This window comes from Echiichthys vipera, assembly GCF_963691815.1.
Source record: "Echiichthys vipera genome assembly, chromosome: 6".
Lineage (NCBI taxonomy): Eukaryota > Metazoa > Chordata > Actinopteri > Perciformes > Trachinidae > Echiichthys > Echiichthys vipera.
Window position 1 is genome coordinate 22,507,721 of NC_139831.1, and position 19,770 is coordinate 22,527,490.

At 42.4% G+C, this 19,770-nt stretch overlaps 1 protein-coding gene across 1 annotated transcript in view; it reads left to right on the forward strand.

Moving 5' to 3' along the window:
- The window catches only part of tenm2a (teneurin transmembrane protein 2a), a gene marked incomplete at both ends in the record, with an annotated part of 168,389 nt that overhangs the window by 141,502 nt on the left and 7,117 nt on the right, over positions 1 to 19,770 (forward strand). The window contains 16 exon segments of the mRNA XM_083915704.1: positions 1,395 to 1,580; positions 2,588 to 2,614; positions 7,408 to 7,554; positions 7,856 to 8,066; positions 9,864 to 9,983; positions 11,394 to 11,655; positions 11,937 to 12,204; positions 13,333 to 13,476; positions 15,224 to 15,473; positions 16,133 to 16,153; positions 16,277 to 16,506; positions 17,621 to 17,775; positions 18,074 to 18,175; positions 18,462 to 18,635; positions 18,945 to 19,581; positions 19,584 to 19,739. Coding sequence (XP_083771830.1) covers positions 1,395 to 1,580; positions 2,588 to 2,614; positions 7,408 to 7,554; positions 7,856 to 8,066; positions 9,864 to 9,983; positions 11,394 to 11,655; positions 11,937 to 12,204; positions 13,333 to 13,476; positions 15,224 to 15,473; positions 16,133 to 16,153; positions 16,277 to 16,506; positions 17,621 to 17,775; positions 18,074 to 18,175; positions 18,462 to 18,635; positions 18,945 to 19,581; positions 19,584 to 19,739 — 3,090 coding nt within the window.

Genomic DNA, 19,770 nt, shown 5'->3' on the forward strand with positions numbered 1-19,770 from the left:
AAACCCTGTCTTCATAAAACTATAATCGCTGATTTAAATTGAAAGTTTTTGGAGGATAATTGCATTTAGCTTAATGCTGGTTTGATTGTTTTTGATTGTTTTGGTTCTTGGGGTACTTGCCTTTTTCTGCACTTGGGTAATTTGACATTGTTACTCACTGTCACAGCGGAAGAACTCAAACAAAGCACTGATTTTTCTTTTAATTTGCAGATTAGAAACTGAGTTTAAAAGTAAAAGTTTTCAAACTTCATAGTAGTCGTTAGACAGTACCCCACATGTTCTCTAACCTGTTTCCCTTTGGCTCCATCTGTTCTCAACATGTAGTTAGAACTTGTTTCACTTTGAAATACAGCCATTTTGATGCTTTTGAAACAACAATTATGTATATGTAAACCTGACATAATTAAGCAACTAGCTCACAACAGGCAGTGGTATGTTGTGATAATATCACAGCTAAGAGGCATTGTTCAGCCAGATGCAAGCAGAGGTATTGCTATTATAAATCGGCCATCAAGTATGGCAATATAAAAATTATAGACATATTCCAATTTAATACATTTTTATTCATTAAATAATAATAATGTTCACCCTACAATAGACCCCCCTTGGCTGGCTACCTGCACATAGCGAGGATGCACTAAGGAACGTAGTCTGCACTAGCAGCTAGGATTCACTAGAAGTCACACAATAACACAAACAAACAAACAAACAGATCGAGGCAGTGGCAGACCACTAACTCCTGTGTCCATCAAAGGACTCTGGTGACAGCAAAGTCAACATTTGAGGGTTTTTTCTAAGATACAGAATGATACTTATTGTGCGAAGGAATTAGAATTAGAATTAGTCATATGTGGTTATTATATCACAGCAATGAACCAGTCAGATTGCTTGATTGTTTCTACCCGTTTAAATAAAAGCTTTAGACATTATTTTACCTGCAAGTCACCAAATCAGTGCTTACGGGGCAGTATCTGCATTGTCAGATAACAAATAGCAAAATACAAAACCTTTTTTGAACACCTCATGTATATAGGAATAGTCTACAATTACAAACTCGCCAGGGGAGAAAAGATTATAAAAGAAAAATATATATATATATATCTTCAATAGGTATTTTGTAAAGCTTTCACTGGTTATATTTTTTAGCACCTTTTTTATTTGTACATTCAGATATAGAGGAAATGTATTGCTTGATATGGACTCCTAGCTCTGTAAAATGGGGCTTTCTGCTTAGGAATTGGCAATTATGAGCATGAAATTAATTTTTTTAAAAGCAAATTAATCAAATAGAATTGTAAACAGAGATTTATGTAAATCCAACAATACATTTTTCAAAAGTAATATAAATTGAGGATCAAAAAGTTTGTGACCCAAATCTTCCTCTCTTCCTTCAGAGGTGTGCTCAGTCGACTGTGGGACCCATGGAGTGTGCATGGGTGGAGCTTGTCGCTGTGAGGAGGGATGGACCGGGGCAGGCTGTGACCAGCGTGTGTGCAACCCGCTCTGTATCAAACATGGAACCTGCAAGGACGGCAAGTGCCAGTGTCACCAGGGCTGGAACGGAGAGCACTGCACCATCGGTAAGAGCCTCCACGTCTTCATGTGTGGAGGTGTGGGTTTGACGTGTGTCAACACGTGGGTGTGCACAGGAACACTAGCACCCAGTCACACTAAACTGGCAGCTCCTTTCTACTTTGTTGAAGGAATCTGGATATGAGATGTGGAGGCAAGGCTGACCTCTGGGAGTATGCAGAGGGGGTGGGGGTGACGTAGTAGGAAGTGGGTGAACAGAGTGGAGGGGAGCAAACTTCTTAGGAATAGGGGGTGGTAGGATTACAAAAGAGCACGATTTAGCCGGTTTTTGGGTTGCTTCTCAACTGCAGACCCCCGGTGTGTTAGTGTCTTTGGCCTTTGAAACACTAAAGTAACATGATGAAAGGTAAAACTCCCCTCAAAAATATCGTTCTGACATTGTTCGTGTGTGTGCATGAACACAGTTGCGCTAGTGTGTCTGAGTGTGCCTTTTTATGTCAGTCAATCACTGTCTCATATTGACATCACTGTCACTGTGGATGGATGAGTGCCAGATTCCTTTGATTCACCCACAGTGCTTTGAGACACAAAGTCTCATTTCCCTGTCACCACAAGCACTGTGATTGCAATCTGACACACACAAACAAACACGGAAATGCACACAAAGCAATATACCGTATATACATTTGTGTATATATAAATATATATATATATATATGTATATATATATATATATATATATATACACACGTACCCACACACACGCAAACATATATATACATGTATATGCAAAGGGGAATAACAGTTTATGATCTCCCCCATTTCCCCCATCAGAAAGTAGGGCAGCTTTGACTGCAGCATCAGCCCAAGATGAAAGAGTTGTCAGACCTCAGCTTTGCGCAAAGCACACTTCACTAGCACCAGACACTGTCGGTGTTAGCTTATCTCAGCTTGCCTGTTGTTCATTTCAGCTCTGCATGATGTTGCTTGCATTTATTTATTTTTTAAATACTCTCCCCATCTCTTACCTTTTGCACGTTTTCTCCCACTGCAGACCATGGGAGCATGGTTGACAAAGCAGGTACCGTATCTGACTCTGGTGTTTTGTTTCTTAGCCTGTGGTGGTAGAAGCTAGCTGCTGCATTTGTGGGTTTTGGCCCGGCTTGGCTCTGTAGACTCTGTGGTGCTATCTGTCCGTAGATTAGGGTGCCAGCCTCAATGATAACTCCCTACATGTAGTGCACTCCAGTTTACAACAGTGCGCTACAGCCGGGGCTAGCTGTCATTGAGCCTAGATGTGTTACCGTAGAGCCTAGTGTGGTATCAGCAGTGTTGAGGGGCTGTGCTGTGAACGTGTGGATGTGGTTGTGCATGCGTGTGAGCGTCTCCATATTTTATAATGTGGAAACACAAACACATTACTCTGCTAAGGTATTTCAGTCATGTATTGCGTAAACACAGCTGCTTCACACGAGGAGAAAAAATATGAAAGCCGTAAAGAACTTCTGAGGTAATTGGTGAATTTCATAGGCCACTGATGCGAGGCCTTAATGTGGTGTCAAAAAAAAACAGAGCTGTCGAGTGTGTGTGTGTTTACATTTGGGTATTTGTGGCAACAGTCGCAGCCATGGTAGAGTGGCTAATACATTTATTTCGTGTGTGTGTGTGTGTGTGTGTGTGTGTGTGTGTGTGTGTGTGTGTGTGTGTGTGTGTGTGTGTGTGTGTGTGTGTGTGTGTGTGTGTGTGTGTGTGTGTGTGTGTGTGTGTGTGTGTGTGTGTCTGTGTGTGACTCAGCAAGCATACAGTATTAATTGGAGATGTTCTATCTTTTCATCAAACCCATTCCCTCCAACCTAAGCCTAGAAAAAAAAAGAGAAGCCAAACAGTTTAGTCTGATCACACAAAGATAAACAGAATCATGGCTAAGGTTAAGACATCGACGCAAACAGAGAAGGGGTGCAGGTCTAGGGTGAGTTGTCTCACATGCACGGCAAGAATGCTTAATAGATAGCCCTGCAGCTGAACCTCTGTCGGGTTACACAGAGCGGCACAGATTGCCTGACAGTACAGGTCCCTGGAGCACCGTTGAGAGTGTCCTCTCACCCTCTACACTTAATGGAATAGCTCTCATTGTTTTATGAAGAGCCAGCCCAGAGAAAAGGTAAATCGCAGGGTTAAAGAGGGAGCAAGACAGAGAGGGAGAGTAAAGAAGAACAGATGGAGCCAAAGGGAAACAGGTCAGAGAACATGTGGGGTAAAGTAATCAATATAATTTCCAAGATAGCTTATTAGAAATAGGAGGAGTAGATGAGTGGAGGTATATCTGAGGAAGTGCAGAGATATCTCGTCCATCTATAAGCAGTAGTGTTGGATATATGGCTGTGACCTTTACTTTATGACCTTTAGAGGAGACAGAGCTAGAAGCAGGGGAAAATGGAAAGAATGGTGCAACTTTTTAGCATAAAGGCTTGACTGAGTTTCTTTTATGCGCTCTCATTTTTTCTCTGTCTCTCCCTATCTCTCTTTCTCACTTCTTCCTGGAAGTCTTACGAAGTATCTTTCTCTCTTTGGTCATATGCCCTGACACCCAGACACACACGCACACCACACGCCACACAAGAGTGTGTGTGCTGACCCATAACCCAAGGCAATTTCTTCTCCTTTTTAAGGGGATTTCATCAGAGTCAAATTACATTAGTAGGGAGGGTGGACTTAATAGTTTCTGAAATCCCACTTTATTCTAGTTAGTATGAGGGGGTATCGACTGGGTCCTGGCATTAAAGAGAGAGGAGTCTCGTGTTGGCCTGCAGAGGCAAGCCGATCAATGCCCGCTATGGATTGTCCTGTCCTGGTGCTTCATAAGTATTTGGCTGCTTTAAATGGCAACTCCATTTAACAGGCAATCACTGCTAACTGCCTTTGTTCCCTGAGCTCAATACTTGGGGACAATCTATTCCAGTCTGACTATTAATACAGCATCATGAGCAGTCCCTTGATGCAGAAAATGGTAATAATTAAAGATAAAAACCTTTGATTTGATTCCTCTTGTTGAGCTGAGAAATGTGGTTAAGCTCCTCTGCACCCCCCACCCCCCCAATCCCCCCACCCCACACACACTTACTTGGAAGTACCAACAACATGGTGCATTGTCTTTCTCAAAAGTCCTCTGTTGACTTTCCCTCATCGCCTGGTGGTTGAGACATATGATAAAATGCCAATTGGGTCGAAATGACTGTTAATTTAGCTGCTGCCATGGTTTAGATTGCACTATTTGTATTCATAATGCATGGCTTTATTGATGCTACGATTTGTTAGAGGGCAAAATCCTACAGTGGAACTTGAGCAAAAATGTGTTCATTAATCTGCTGAGCAGGACTCAATGAAAAGCATTTCATATTCATAATCTCTTACAGGGTTATTTTGTCCTTCCTCACTCTGTCGGCACACCACTACTGAGTGGGAAATGTCAGGTCATATCTCTAGGGTGTGTCATGGTGTGTGTGTGTATGTGTGTGTGTGTGTGTGTGTGTGTGTGTATGCGTGTGTGTGTGTGTGTGTGTGTGTGTGTGTGTGTGTGTGTGTGTGTGTGTGTGTGTGTGTGTGTGTGTGTGTGTGTGTGTGTGTGTGTGTGTGTGTGTGTGTGTGTGTGTGTGTGTGTGTGTGTGTGCGCCTTTGCATGCACGTATTGTTTTATCAGTCAACCCTCAGTCTTTTCCTCCATATCCTGTGGGTAGACTTAAGAGTGTCGCATTCTGCTCCCTTCATTTATTGAAGAGAAATTCACTGTGACAAGTTTGTTTGAGGCTCTTTGTGCTGCTGGAGAAAACATTGTCATTGTATGTCATCCTTCCATATTTTCCCACTCTCCCTGATAGATTATATTGTGGCAAACACACAGACTTGTGTTCAAGCTAGAAAGGTGTGATTTAGAGCAATATGGGAAAATCGTTAGCCAGGCTTGGAGTAAAAGGCCTATTTGAAAAAGACATTGATGGGCAACATTGTCTCAGCATGGATGCAAACGATCAAATGAAATATAAAAATGTCATAGTGAGCTTTCAGAAACAAAAGTGTTTATCTCCTGGCTTTTAAATAGACATTTGGGCCCAATTCAGTGGAATTATTTTAATATAATAGGAGTAATCTTAAAGGAATAGTATTTTGGAGAATATACTTGATACTACTGTCATATACGTATGTCTAGCCAGCAGCTGGTTAGCTCAGCTTGACATAAAGATTGTAAACAGGGGAAAATAGCTCGTCTGGCCTTGGGTTTACTTTTTCTTGCCAGGGCCCAATAATTTCGGGAACCGGGAAATAGGGAACACACAGATGATTATTTGAACCCTGCTTTGATGCGTCATTGTAGTGAATAAATACAAAGTCCAACGCGGCAATAATCTACTTATTAATTGATTATACATGAAGATGTGACACACCTTAAAAGTAAGGAAATGTAACCTAACCAAACCCGTCTTTTAACCTAACTCTAACCTGAGCCCCTCAGAGCTAGCTAGCAGCTAATGCAAGTGTTGATGCTTGTGCAGTAAGCCAGTTTCATTCAGTGGCTCAATCCAGCATCTCCCCAGGCTGCCTGGCAACCACACAGTGACAACTTGACTCCAGGATAGCATCGTTCCCAGCAAACAAATAGTACCGCACATATCCCCCAAAAAGTAAAACCTTTTTTGCACAGTTTTGTACAGATTAAACAGACACTGTGGTGGTTAGTGCTGTCGTCTCACAGCAAGAGGGTTCCTGGTTTGAATCCGGGCTGGGGGCCCTCTATGTGGTTTGCATGTTCTCCCCATTTCTGCGTGGATTTTCTCTGGGTTTTCCACCTCCCTCTCATGATCCAAAGTCATGCAGGTGTTAGGTTAATTGATGACTCTAAATTGCTTGTATTGACATATTTTGTCAGTGAATGTGAGTGTGAATGATTGTCTGTCTCTGTTCGTCTCTATGTTCCCTGCGATAGACTGGTGTCCTGTCCAGGGTGTACCCTGCTTCACGCCCAATGTCAGCTGGGACCAGCTCCACCCCGTCAGGGACAAGCAGTTGCAGATAATGGAAGGATGAAAAAGCCAATTAGCGTATTTTCCAAAATGTCAAAACCATTCCTTTAAATTTGCTTTACCATAGCAACCAACCAAGAGTTACTAGATATTACTTTGACAAGATGGTACTGCCCTCTATAATTGCAAATTTCCCTATCCAGACGCCCTTAAATTCTTTCTTGCCTGAAAGTCACTCTAGAGTTGAGGATGGCCTTGCTATGTTAGTTACAGAACTTTCTTGGCTCCAGGGCTTCGGATTCAGGTAGAGCTTTTTGCATAAACTAAAGCGAAGGTTTATTAGTTCATAGACTGCCACCACACAGATGCACACACACACACACACACACACACACACACACACACACTGTCGAACATAATCCCATTCTCTCATGAGAAAGCATTCCTCTCAGGCCATCAGAATCCCATTACCTACACTGAATCATAAGTAAGAGAGAGAGACTGCATGAGAGAGAGAGAGTGATGATTGGTTGAGGCTCTATCAAGTAAATGAATCAAGAGATCTATCTACACATACACACACATTAGCAGCCATTCCTAAAGGGGTAGATACATATGGATGGGAACGTGTGCATGAAAACTAACGTGCTGAATTAAATTGATTCTTGAACAATCAATACTTATAGTATGCAACAACATGGTTATTCAATTGAGTGAGACTCATTGGTCTATCATAACCATATGAGCATGTGTGTGTGTAAGGATCTGTGTATCATCGATGATAAAACAAACAAGCATCACCCTGCTTCTCTCCCATCATCCCTACCTCCCCCTCTCTCCTCCTGTCCTCTCCTTCTAGACGGCTGTCCTAACTTGTGTAACGGGAACGGCCAGTGCACCATGGGACTGCAGAGTTGGCACTGCGAATGCCAGACTGGCTGGAGGGGCCCGGGATGTAGCGTTGCCATGGAGACTTCCTGTGCCGACAACAAGGATAACGAAGGAGGTGAATTTGGGGGAGCTGTAAAAAATTTGAGGTGGAACTGTTAAAAGTGCAGCCCTCTTTTAAGAATGAAACAACTTTTGCTTGACAAAGGAATAATGATTGAGAAAAAGAATGAATTATAACAAGAAATAGAATTGAGATAGAGGTCCCATGAGTGGAGTCCCCACTAGGATTGCTAAAATTAAAGTTTCCTCTGTGAAAGAATCAAAGATTATCAAAATATTAAATCAAGAATGGGAAAAAAGCATTCCTTTCTGCTCTTAAACCACCACATCATCATTGCTCCTTCTCTATCCCTCAGATGGACTAACAGACTGCATGGATCCAGACTGCTGCATCCAGAGTCCCTGTCAGAACAGCCCGCTGTGTCGGGGCTCCCGGGACCCTCTCCTGGTCATCCAGCAGAGCCCAATGTCCCAGCCCCGTGTCCGTTCTTTCTATGACCGCGTCAAGATGCTTGTGGGACGGGACAGCACCCATATCCTCCCTGGGGAAAACCCATTCAACTCGAGGTACAGCAGGGAAACGCACAAAAACAGACTACAAACAAACATACATTAGTATTCATTAGGGATAGGCATTTAAAATAATTTCCATATTTGAGTACTCACTCTAAATTATTATGAGTAGGCAAAAAAATGTCCAAAATGAGATTCGGGGACGTCTCCACATGTATTGGATAATGAGAGATGTTGTCATCATAGTTAAAGCTCCCCTATTGTCGGGGGAAAACGATCTTACGTGACGCAAGCAGAAATAATGTTCACAAACTAACTAATGTAGTTATATTCATGTTACTGGTTGCCACGTTTATTCACGTTTATTTACTTTAATTCACATTTTCTCATTTATTCTAATGGAATAGCCGCAAGTAAAAATAGCTAAAACAATGTTTACTTGCTAACACACCACTGGATGTGTCAACTAGCCAACGCTACAGTACGCTACAATAGCTACAGTAGCCAACGTCATGAAGTGAATTAAATCGTGGTGTAGCCAATGGCTGTTATCTGTAGTCGAAACAATCATCCTTAAAATAACTTTATGAGCATGTTGAGCGTTGTTGTAATGTTATAACGTAATGCGCATTAGCTTGTTGGCTGGAATTAGCCACTTGCATAGTTGCACATCAAGCACATTATTCATGTGACGTTAAATCACGTTTATTCATGTTATGTTATTTAATTCTAATGAAATAGCCACAAGTATTGTTGGGTAACGTAACATTAACTTGCTAACCATTTTATTAGTTGACTATCCATACAGCAACATAGCTAATGTGTGGCAAATTCAGTAGTACGTTAGTCTAGCACTGTTATCTCTGGTCAAAACAATCATACTACAAATAACTTTATAAGTGTGTTAAATGTTGTTGTAACATTACCATACGTATTAGCTTGGTGTCTAGATATAAGATATTTACAGTTACAAAGCAGAAAGAACCTAAAGTGAGTACTTGATACGCTGATAGAATACTGAATACAAATATGTACTTCCCATCCCTAGTATTCATAGCACAGTTTTTGGACATATATTTGACTTACTTACTATAGGAATGCAGGAATGAGACATTTTTTTTATTTTTTTATTTCATCGTCTTATAATAATTCATTAATTCATAATTCAGAGGTAGAGTGTATATGTTACTTTTAGTTGTTGGCCAATAATGTTTAAAACATGATTGTTTATGCCTGTAAGAATGCATGTTAGAGAATATTACAGCTTTGAGGCTCATAGAAGGTTTGACATTTTATGTAAATAAATGTGTTCCATAAAAAATAGTCTAACTTTAGATTCAATGTCGCAACTATCAAACAGACTTCAGGATGGTTCACAGAGCCAGCCAAGACCTTAACAGATCCCAGAGCCAAAGCAGACAGAGCCAAGAGTCCCCCATAGATTTAGTAGAGCTGTGAAGCGCTGTCCATGGTGCTGATTCTGGTCTGCATACATTTACGCATGCCGGCATCAGATGTTTCAAAGGAAAAAGCTCATTAAAGGGGTGGTGTATGTTTAAATGCTATGCTATGTGCAAATCCTCTACTCACAAAGTCACACACAAACGTACGTGCATATCCATAAACGTTGTCATGGTTTGTTTTCCTGATTGACGTGCGCTAATCTAGATGGCGGGGTTTGCTGATTGTTTCTAATTAATGAGTGGTGGAAGACTGGAGCAAAAAATGAATGGGCAAATTGGATGATTGAAAGATGGTGAGATTAATCGAATCAGATGATTGATGGTTAGGAAGATTGGGTTGATAGATTGACTATCACTCTCTCACTCTGTCTCTTCTGTCCTCTTCCAGTTTGGCATCTCTAATCCGGGGTCAGGTGTTGACTACAGATGGAACCCCTCTGGTGGGGGTGAACGTGTCTTTTGTCAACTATCCCCACTACGGCTACACGCTGACACGGCAGGACGGAATGTATGTACAACAGCTACCCAGCAATCCTTGCTGAAACTACCTCACCACAAAGGCTGTGTGATTAGATTAGATTAGACTAGATTAGATTAGATTACATTAGATTACATTAGATTACATAAAATTACATTAGAATACTATAATGATCCAATGGGGAAACTGGGCTGTTGCAGCCACCAATAATTAGATACAGCAGAGAAAGGGGGATTTCATATAAGAGCAGCTGAAATGTATTTACATTTGTATTGTAAGTTGTAAGTTGTAAGTACAACACAACTGAGAGTCAACTCGTAATCTCCTGTGAAAATATATTACTTAAAAATGATAACTGAAATCTAAATGAAAACAATGAAATATGCAAGAAAGTATGAAAAACATACTAAACATACTGTATATATACTGTACTGCAATATAGTGTACCAGTCAAATGTGTGAGAACTGTTGCTGGAAGTAAGGCTTATTTTCATAATTGATAGGGTTTTAGGTCAGGTAGTAAAATCATTCAATTGTGGATTTTTAACTACCACAATCCTTTGCTTAAATAGCCACCTTCTGAATACATTTGGTTACCCCACCTGACATGTCTTTCCATTCCTTCTGCAGAAATTCAAGTTTCCGGGGAATTTTAGGCTGCTTTAATTTGACTTTTCTGTCCAATTTCTCGCCCTACAAGTTATATTGAATTTAAGACTGGCTGACATCCGTAACATGTTATTTCAAAATTTGATTCATGGGTTCTTTAGACTGACCTCCACTCATTAAATGTGCAGTGTCTGTGTTTCCTGTCTCAGGTTCTTTAAGCACACACCTCCTCCTCTCATCAATGCTTTCTTTGCAGCATTTCCTTCCAGTTAGGCCGAGCTGACATCGAAACATCTGAACTTCTAGTAACATTTAATCAACTTTGTATTTCAGTGGCTGTTACTCACCAGTTTCACAGACTTGTAATTTGAATTAACAAGTTCTGATGTCCTTGTCTAACCTTGTTTAGTTTTGATGAGTGCTATTTTCTTCCAGTTGTTAGAGGTTCCAGACACAAAGCTCTGGCTATTTGCCATGGCAAACATGTGTAAATGATAAATCATTAGCCCACAGCTGTTAATCAGAATTTGGACACAAAAGGTTCAAAGACATCAGAAAGGATCACATCTACACTGAGACCAGTGTTCTAACATTTAACTGTTTTCTAGACAGCCTGTCTAGATGTGTATGTTGTAAAAGTTTGTCATACCATAATGCAATAATTTTGAAAAATCTATTCCAGGTGTTTTTTTTGTTGAAAAATTAGAGCAGTGGAGTAAATTTTATATTCGAAGAAACACACACTTAATAGTGTATGAGTCCAAATGATCCTCCACCACAGCCGTCCCCATTGTACCTCATTCCCATCCTCTTCTTGCAAACCTTCTCCAGGTTTGACCTGATAGCTAACGGTGGTGCATCACTGACTCTGCGGTTCGAGCGTGCCCCCTTCCTGAGCCAGGAGCGCACCGTGTGGTTGCCCTGGAGCCAGTTTTATGCTATGGACACTCTGGTGCTTAAGACAGAAGAGAACACGATCCCGGGCTGTGACCTGAGCGGCTTCGTCAGGCCTGACCCTCTTGTGATTGCATCCCCTCTCTCCTCCTTCTTCAGCTCCAAGCCAGGGGAGAAACCCATCATACCGGAGACACAGGTGCAGTACCACTGACCTCTGGCAGCCGGCTAATCTCCCTTCTGGTTCCCTCGCTCTCTTCCCACTCTCCTGTATGCCTGTCTCCTGTAGCTCTCTTTCTCCTTACCCTTCCATAGCTTTCCCCCCATTTGTTCCCTCTTGCTCTATTTCTTTATTTCTTCCATTGTTTTTTTCCCTTTTTTGTCCTTCAGCCGTCAGTGGAGGCGTGACCCCCATTACTCGCACTCTCTCTAATCCTCCCTAATCCCTCTCTCCTGTCATCTTCTCTCTTTGTCTTCCAGGTTCTGCATGAGCAGATCGAGGTGCCTGGCACAAGTCTAAAGCTGTGCTACCTAAGCTCCAGGACACAGGGTTACCGCTCCTTGCTCAAGGTGACCATGACCCCATCCGTGGTGTCCATGGGCCTGCTGAAGGTTCACCTGATGGTAGCAGTGGAGGGCCACCTCTTCCAGAAGTGGTTCCATGCCTCACCCAACTTGGCTTACACCTACATCTGGGATAAGACCGATGCATATGGGCAGAGAGTCTACGGGCTTTCTGAAGCTGTTGGTGAGTGGAAAGAATGAATGGAAGTGAAGCTACGTTGGGGGTTTGAGGCTTATTTTTTAGAAGCTTTACCAGTAAGGCAGCACTGGCTATGACAGAGGGAGAGAGTGCTAATTAGGGAGCCTAGAGGAGAGATAATACCCCAGGAAGGCCTCCATCCACTACGCAGTATAGCCATAGTTAAGTGCTTTTTTTCACACGTCTATTTTTCATTGAAGCCGCATGTGGTTCAGTCAGCCAGCCGTAACTGTGGTGAAGGGTTATTAGCCATCAGGGTGAGTTAGCAGTTAGCTACTGGAGCAGCAAGCAGGAGTCCAGGGGAGCCTCAGTGCTATTACATTCTGCTGTCACAGTCGCTCACAAATGCTGTCAGCCCAGCACCGCTGTCAGACCACAGATGCAGTGGACATCTGGGGCTTCAGTGTGGCCTAGAATCATGAGGGGCATACAGTTTGGGAAATTACATTCACTCAAAGATCCCATAGGCCCCTGGAGTAACTGTAATTTGACATTTGTCAAAGATTATAAAGCATATACACGGTTTACGATTAGGTTATGTTTTACTCAGCGTGGATACAGACCCGATACAGATGCAGGTTTACTACATTATTGTTTGCAGTGAAGCTGAAAAGGTGCTGGCAACAGCACTCTCACTGTGACTCAAGTGGGAGTTGACGTGTTAACACACGTTCCCTTTTAACAAGTTGAAGCATGACAGCACACTCAGTATACACACACATGCATGTAAACACACTAAGAGTAGTCTTAACCAACTACCTTATCTTAATTAATTTTCCTTACTTGTACATTTAGACAAATCAGCTGCTAGCACATGTACGTGATCGAGGCAACAGCACATTTTTCACCATGGCAACCAGTGTGGCCTGTAGGCTTAAAGGCCCATTGGGCAATTTGTCCAATTAACAAGGTTTTTAATTGATTTAGCAGATATGTGAGAGTGTTAGTCGGGTGTGAATGCAGGTTTTGGTACAAGTGTTAACTAGCTTCTCTGTGTATCACACATTTCATATCTTAAATGAACTTGGGAGGTCTGATTAAGTTTCCATAGCCTCTCTTCCTCTGTTGTGTCTTTTTTTCATGACTTTCTTTTTTTGTCTCCTATATATGTAGTGTCAGTGGGCTATGAGTATGAGTCCTGTGCCAGTCTCATCCTGTGGGAGAAGAGGACAGCCATTCTGCAAGGCTACGAACTGGATCCCACCAGTCTGGGCGGCTGGTCACTCAACAAGCATCATATACTGAACACACGCAGTGGTATGTACACATGCACATACAGTCCCTCTCAAATGAGAACAACCCCCTGATGTGTAACACGCGTACAGTACCATATACCTCACAAAAGTTGGTAACAAACATACCGCTTCCTGTGGTTCACATGGAGTTTTCAGGTGCTTTTTTTTACCTGTCAGCGAGGATTTCTTTCACAGGAAGAGGCCTTTGTTGTCTCACCTAGTTTTACTCCCTAATGCACATTCTCGGGTAGTGATGGTGATGATTATTTTTAAAGAGGACGAATGCAGTTTAGTTTGTAGTTTGTAGTTTAGTTGTTGGATGAATGCTGGGACAGAGAACTGCTCCATGTAATTGATGTGGAATTTTAATGATTGTTGCTTATTGATTACAGTTACTATTTATTAGTAAATATAAATGGGCTGATGCCCCGATGTTCACCTTGTTGTGACAGTCGATGTTCTAATGGAATGGCCACAACTGGAGAACCAGTGAGGTATTTTTAGAAGTAGGGAAATGCTGTACGGTAGAATAATGTTTCTTCTGAGGATGATACAATGCTGTATCTGTTTTACTTTGGTCATTAAAAAGGCAAACGTTATGCCAAAATAATAAAATCTTACTTATAGGGCAGACCGGGGTAAGGGGTATTTTTTTCTGGTGGGAGAATACCAAAAGAAATGGTTTTGAGGTATGTGGATGTAATATTGTGACAAAACAAAAAAGCCTCTGTGTGTTTTTTTTAATGACAAACTTTCTTTTGCTGTTAATATGATATTCACATAAAGGGTGATCCATTAGTTTGAACAAAAAATAACCAATACTTTTTGTGTGACGTGAAAGTGTAAGAGTATGATTTTTACAAGATTTTACATTTACTTTTATTAAAACAAAGTTGTAGGCTGTTATAAATTAACTACCCTGTAAATGTGTTTACTTAAACATACTTCTTGTGTAAATAATATGTTGGGAATCTCACCCCGGTTGCTTGTCGGCTACACTGATAAATGTAGGATGTGTCAGTAAACAGCTTTGATTGCATCCTTGTGCGTTTTACTTATTTATAAAATATACGATAAGAAGTTAATGTATTAATGAGACTACTAAAGAGCCTACAGCCATGCTAGCAGCTAAATGCTAACATCAACATGCTAACATTCCCACACTGACAATGTTAACATGCTGATGTTTAGCAGATATAATGTTCTTTATGTCCACCATCTTAGTTTAGCCCATTAGCATGATCATTAGCTCCAAACACAAAGTACAGATGATAACAGTGGGAGTATCATTAGGTTGTATATTTGATAGATTTATGATTTAGGTTCGATCGATTGGCAGAAATGGAATGTAATATTCATAATGAGTGTATGATCATATTCGGTCATTTTGCACCCCCATATTTCTACAGTAGCCTGGAAATGACAAACCAAACGCTCTGTATAGAGACTTTACTGTTTTTACATTACATTCCTACACGCTGGTCCTTGGAGAGCTCACCAAAGTTATTCTAATTCATTTCAGGGGAACATTAATGTCTCTACCTAATTTCATGGCAATCCATCCAATATTTGTCGAGAGATTTGACTCGCTCGCAACCTCATGCCCGTGTGAGATCATTAAAGTCAGAAGACCACGAATGTCTTCCCAAAATGTAATGCATCTCATTTTTGAGATATGACTTACAACTTCTATTGCAACTCAAAATGTTATCAAAGATTCTCCTCCTGAAAAAATGATCCTGAATCGATGTGTTTTTTTCTCTGTCTAGGTATCCTTCACAAGGGAAGCGGTGAGAACATCTTTGTGACGGAGCAACCCCCGGTAATCAGCAGCGTAATGGGAAACGGACGGAGGCGCAGCATCTCCTGCCCAAGCTGTAACGGTCTGGCAGACGGCAACAAGCTGCTTGCACCGGTCGCCTTGGCAATGGGAATCGATGGCAGCCTCTACGTCGGGGATCTCAACTTTGTGCGCAGGGTCTATCCATCTATGAACACAACTGGTATCCTGGAACTGAGGTAAAAAATCAACATTCTTAAAGATCATCTATTCTATTACTTTTCTGGTCTTAATTTATTATTCATGACTCATATAGAGAAGCCTGACACAATTCACGGCCCAATAAACTATGTAGATTTTGGGGAAACTCTTCCTGTCCTCTGTGTACCTTCTGCAGTCTCAGTAAATACTAGGGAAGTCCGGCATCTTCTACGTAGATAAATTCACAAAATTCAAAGAAATCGCTACTAACAACCAAATCCTAGCGTTCAGAGCTGAGCCCAGCTGAGCCAGATGGTCGAAAGGGCTCACGTCTAAATGCATGTACGTCTTTGTTTGATACAACATTTTGAAAACATTTATAGGCCATCAAAGACAGAAAGCATAATAGGTCCTCTTTAAAGATACAATGAGGGTTGGTTAGATTTAAGTGATATGGCAGGAGAAGAAGAGAGTAAATTCTAGATGAAAAGATGAAAAGTAAAAATAAGGTGAGACACTGGGGATGGCAGAACTGCGCTACAATTATACACTGTAAAACATACCATTTCTCCAGGGTGTTTTTACCCATGGTTAAATGTTGTTGTTCACACCACAGCCTCTCTGTAGGTTGCTCTCCACAGACTGTGTGAATTAACATTTGTTGTGTTGTGCTTTTGTCTCCCTTTCTCCCTTGAAGGAACAAAGACTTCCGACACAGGTAAGATCCTTATTACGGTGAATTAAAAGTTTCTTGTGCACTTTCCAGCAACATAGCAACAAGTACTTGAAATATAGAATCAAAAATATTCACTAAGATGATTTTTTTCTTCTGTCACCTCAGTAACAACCCAACCCATAAGTATTTCCTGGCAGTGGATCCAGTTTCTGGGGCTTTGTTCATCTCAGACACCAACTCCCGCAGAATTTACCGGGTTCGCTCATTAACAGGAGGTCGCCTACTGTCGGACAATGCAGAGGTAGTGGCTGGGACAGGGGAGCAGTGCCTGCCCTTTGATGAACGCTGCGGTGATGGTGGCAAAGCCACAGAAGCTACACTTATGAGCCCCAAAGGTGAGCCACTGCAGAAAGTCTAGAAAATGAATCATTAATCCTTAATCATCAATGATGTTGGTTTCTGAATAATAATAGTTTTAGGCAATTTTTACGAAAAAATGTTGTTTTAAATTGAATCCCTTTCAATAAATTCCTTAGCCTTCATAATTTCCAAAACATATAGACGGAGATGCCTTCCATTTTCCTTGATCAGATTTTTCTTTTTCAATATGCCCATCTTGTGACTCAACTAAAGCAGGACAGACACAGAAGGAGGTTATAAACCAGGTTAATACTAAACTTATTAATGGAATTATTTTTGTGGATCATTTGGATCTTAGAACATTGTGACACCAAACTGTCAAGGATGTCACACTGTCACATTTCTGTGTGTGCACGTGTGAGACAGCAGATGTGAGTACATATACAGTATGTGTGTGTATAAGTGTTTGTGATGGATGGGAGAAGACAATGAGCCACTGATTCCCTCTTACCTGTCACAGGCAGCCAGCACACATCATCTTGCCCTCTCTTTGCCTGCTCCTTTTCCCTTTTTCTCTCCCTACCTCAGACTCCCTCTCATTTACACTGTGCCCTTTGCTGTATCCTCCATCTGTTGTTGTGCATCTCAGTGCGTATGGAAGTTATTTTGGGGCACAGTTGCCTCGAACAAACACACCTGTCTGAATGCCTGCTGCCTGTTAGACCGACGAGGCTGACACAGCACCACTGGTAAACACCAGAAAAGAGAGAGGCAGAAACAAATGAAAAGTAGAAAGGTGAAGAAGCACAAGCGAGGAGAAACAGAGGAAGGAAGTAGAGTACAACAGATCATCTGCCTTTCTTAAGAATCTGTTTGCAGTCTAAAATTGCCCTCTGGGAGGAGCATGAGCTCGGCTCTGCATCCTGATGACTCATCCCAAAACTAACACTTCTCTAACAGTTCAGTGCTCCTTCAATCACTTTGTTCCCTCTCATTCTATGAAGCATTGAGCAATTCAGCTGTCAGGGCTGCTATCTGTTTCCAGCCAGTGGAAAGAGTGAAGTTTAATTGACTTAAAATGTCTACATGTTGCCCCGCAGCGTTTGAATTATGAGTCGTCACTCATGGTGTTCATCTCTGCTTTGACAGGTATCGCAGTGGATAAAAATGGCCTGATGTACTTTGTGGATGCCACTATGATCCGTAAGGTGGACCAGAATGGCATCATCTCCACTCTGCTGGGGGCCAATGATCTGACGGCCGTGAGGCCTCTGAGCTGTGACTCCAGCATGGACGTCAGCCAGGTACGACGGTTAGGAGGAAGTGGAAGAGAGGTGATATTGTGATAGATGATGATCTAACGGCCCTTGTGAGTGCTGAGTTGCGACGATCGTGTGGAAACATGCCAGCCGGGAGGTCAGGGAGAGACTGATTTAGGGGGGGATTAAAGAGTCCATGGATAAATGAATGGATCTAAAGAGAGTGAGGACTGCAGTCACTTACAAAAATGAAGAAGAGACTTGTCTGAACCTTGGCATCTTTTCAACACACCTCCTCAGCATAGATATTATCTCATGTCTAACTTTTGTTTTCGCCCACTAGGTTCGTCTCGAGTGGCCCACAGACTTAGCAGTTAACCCCATGGACAACTCCCTCTACGTCCTGGAAAACAATGTCATCTTACGCATCACAGAGAACCACCAGGTCTGTACCACAAGGCTGGATCACCGATGCAAATCCCTTAGGGGGGTTTTGACAAGATTCTGCCCCAATTAGGGCTTTCCCAAGCCAATTTAGAAGTAAAAGTTTACAGTGGTGGGAACATTAATGATTCGTTGGCTCTTTTCTACTTTTTAGAATCTTTCATTATGGAAAGTTTCATCCGCATTGTTTCAAGAGCAAAGCGCTGCTAACATCTCTACAGTACATGTTTGTGGAATTACTGCCATTGTTTGATCACAGTTGTGACGCTTTCTGTTGTTACCCACAGGTGAGCATTATCGCAGGTCGGCCCATGCATTGCCAAGTGCCAGGTATCGACTACAGCCTCAGTAAGTTGGCTATACATGCGGCTCTGGAGAGCGCAACAGCCATTGCCCTGTCCCACACCGGCATCCTTTACATCGCTGAGACGGATGAGAAAAAGATCAACAGAGTTAGACAGGTACGAGATGGAGAAGTGTTGTTAACAGTTGTTAGATCGTATGGTTTGTTTCACAATGAATTTGTTTTGTTGGAGAGCAAAACTGACAGCACAGCTGGTCAGGCTGTGTGGGTGTTTAAGATATTCTGAGATTGTTTCAGATCTCCAGACACTGCATTCCGTTCAGGCACTGTAATGTTTTTTTTTCCATTCTTCTGTTTTGATATCTCAAAATGAATTGTGCTTTTGGTGATACATCTCGAGTGGTGACTTTTTCCCCCCAATCTCATCATTAACCACCTCTGCTCTTCAATTTCATGCTTTTCTTAGGTGAGCACTAACGGTGAAATCTCTCTCCTGGCTGGTGTTGCCTCCGACTGCGACTGCAAGAACGACGTCAACTGCAACTGCTTCTACGGTGATGACGGCTACGCCCCCGACGCCGGCTTGAACTCCCCCACTTCCTTGGCTGTGTCACCCGATGGGACACTCTTCATTGCAGACCTCAACAACATACGCATCAGAGCCGTGCGAGCCAACCGTCCCGGCCCTGCTATCTCAAGCGTGGGGTACGGGGGATCCGCTCAGTATGAAGTTGCATCGCCAAGGGAGCAAGAGCTGTATGTCTTCAATGGGGAGGGGCTTCACATCCAGACAATAAGCCTGGTGACTGGGGAGCCGCTTTACAACTTCACCTATGGTCCTGACGGAGAGCTGGCCATGCTGGTGGATAACTGCAACAACACAGTGAAGGTGAGAAGGGACGGCCTTGGCCAGGGAGGAGGAGCCGGCCTGCTCAGGCTAGTGCTGCTGCCCGAGAATCAAGTGGTGACGCTGGGACTGGACCCCACCGGAGGGCTGCGCAGCGTGTCAGCCCTGGGCCAGGAGGTGGCTCTGATGGGCTACAGTGGCAACACAGGCCTCTTGGCTACCAAAGCCGATGAGACTGGATGGACCACATTTTACCAGTGAGTGTTGTTCTGAATGTGTGTTTGCACATTTCCATCACTTTTCTACTTGCAGAATGCAGAATTAATGAGTTTCACAGGTTTTTCTGTTCATCATGTTCCACTGAATTCCCAGTTATTCACACTGACATTTCACACAGTGTGCTGCTGCCCCCCAGTGTTAGCTTTTATAACTACAGCCAGTCCCT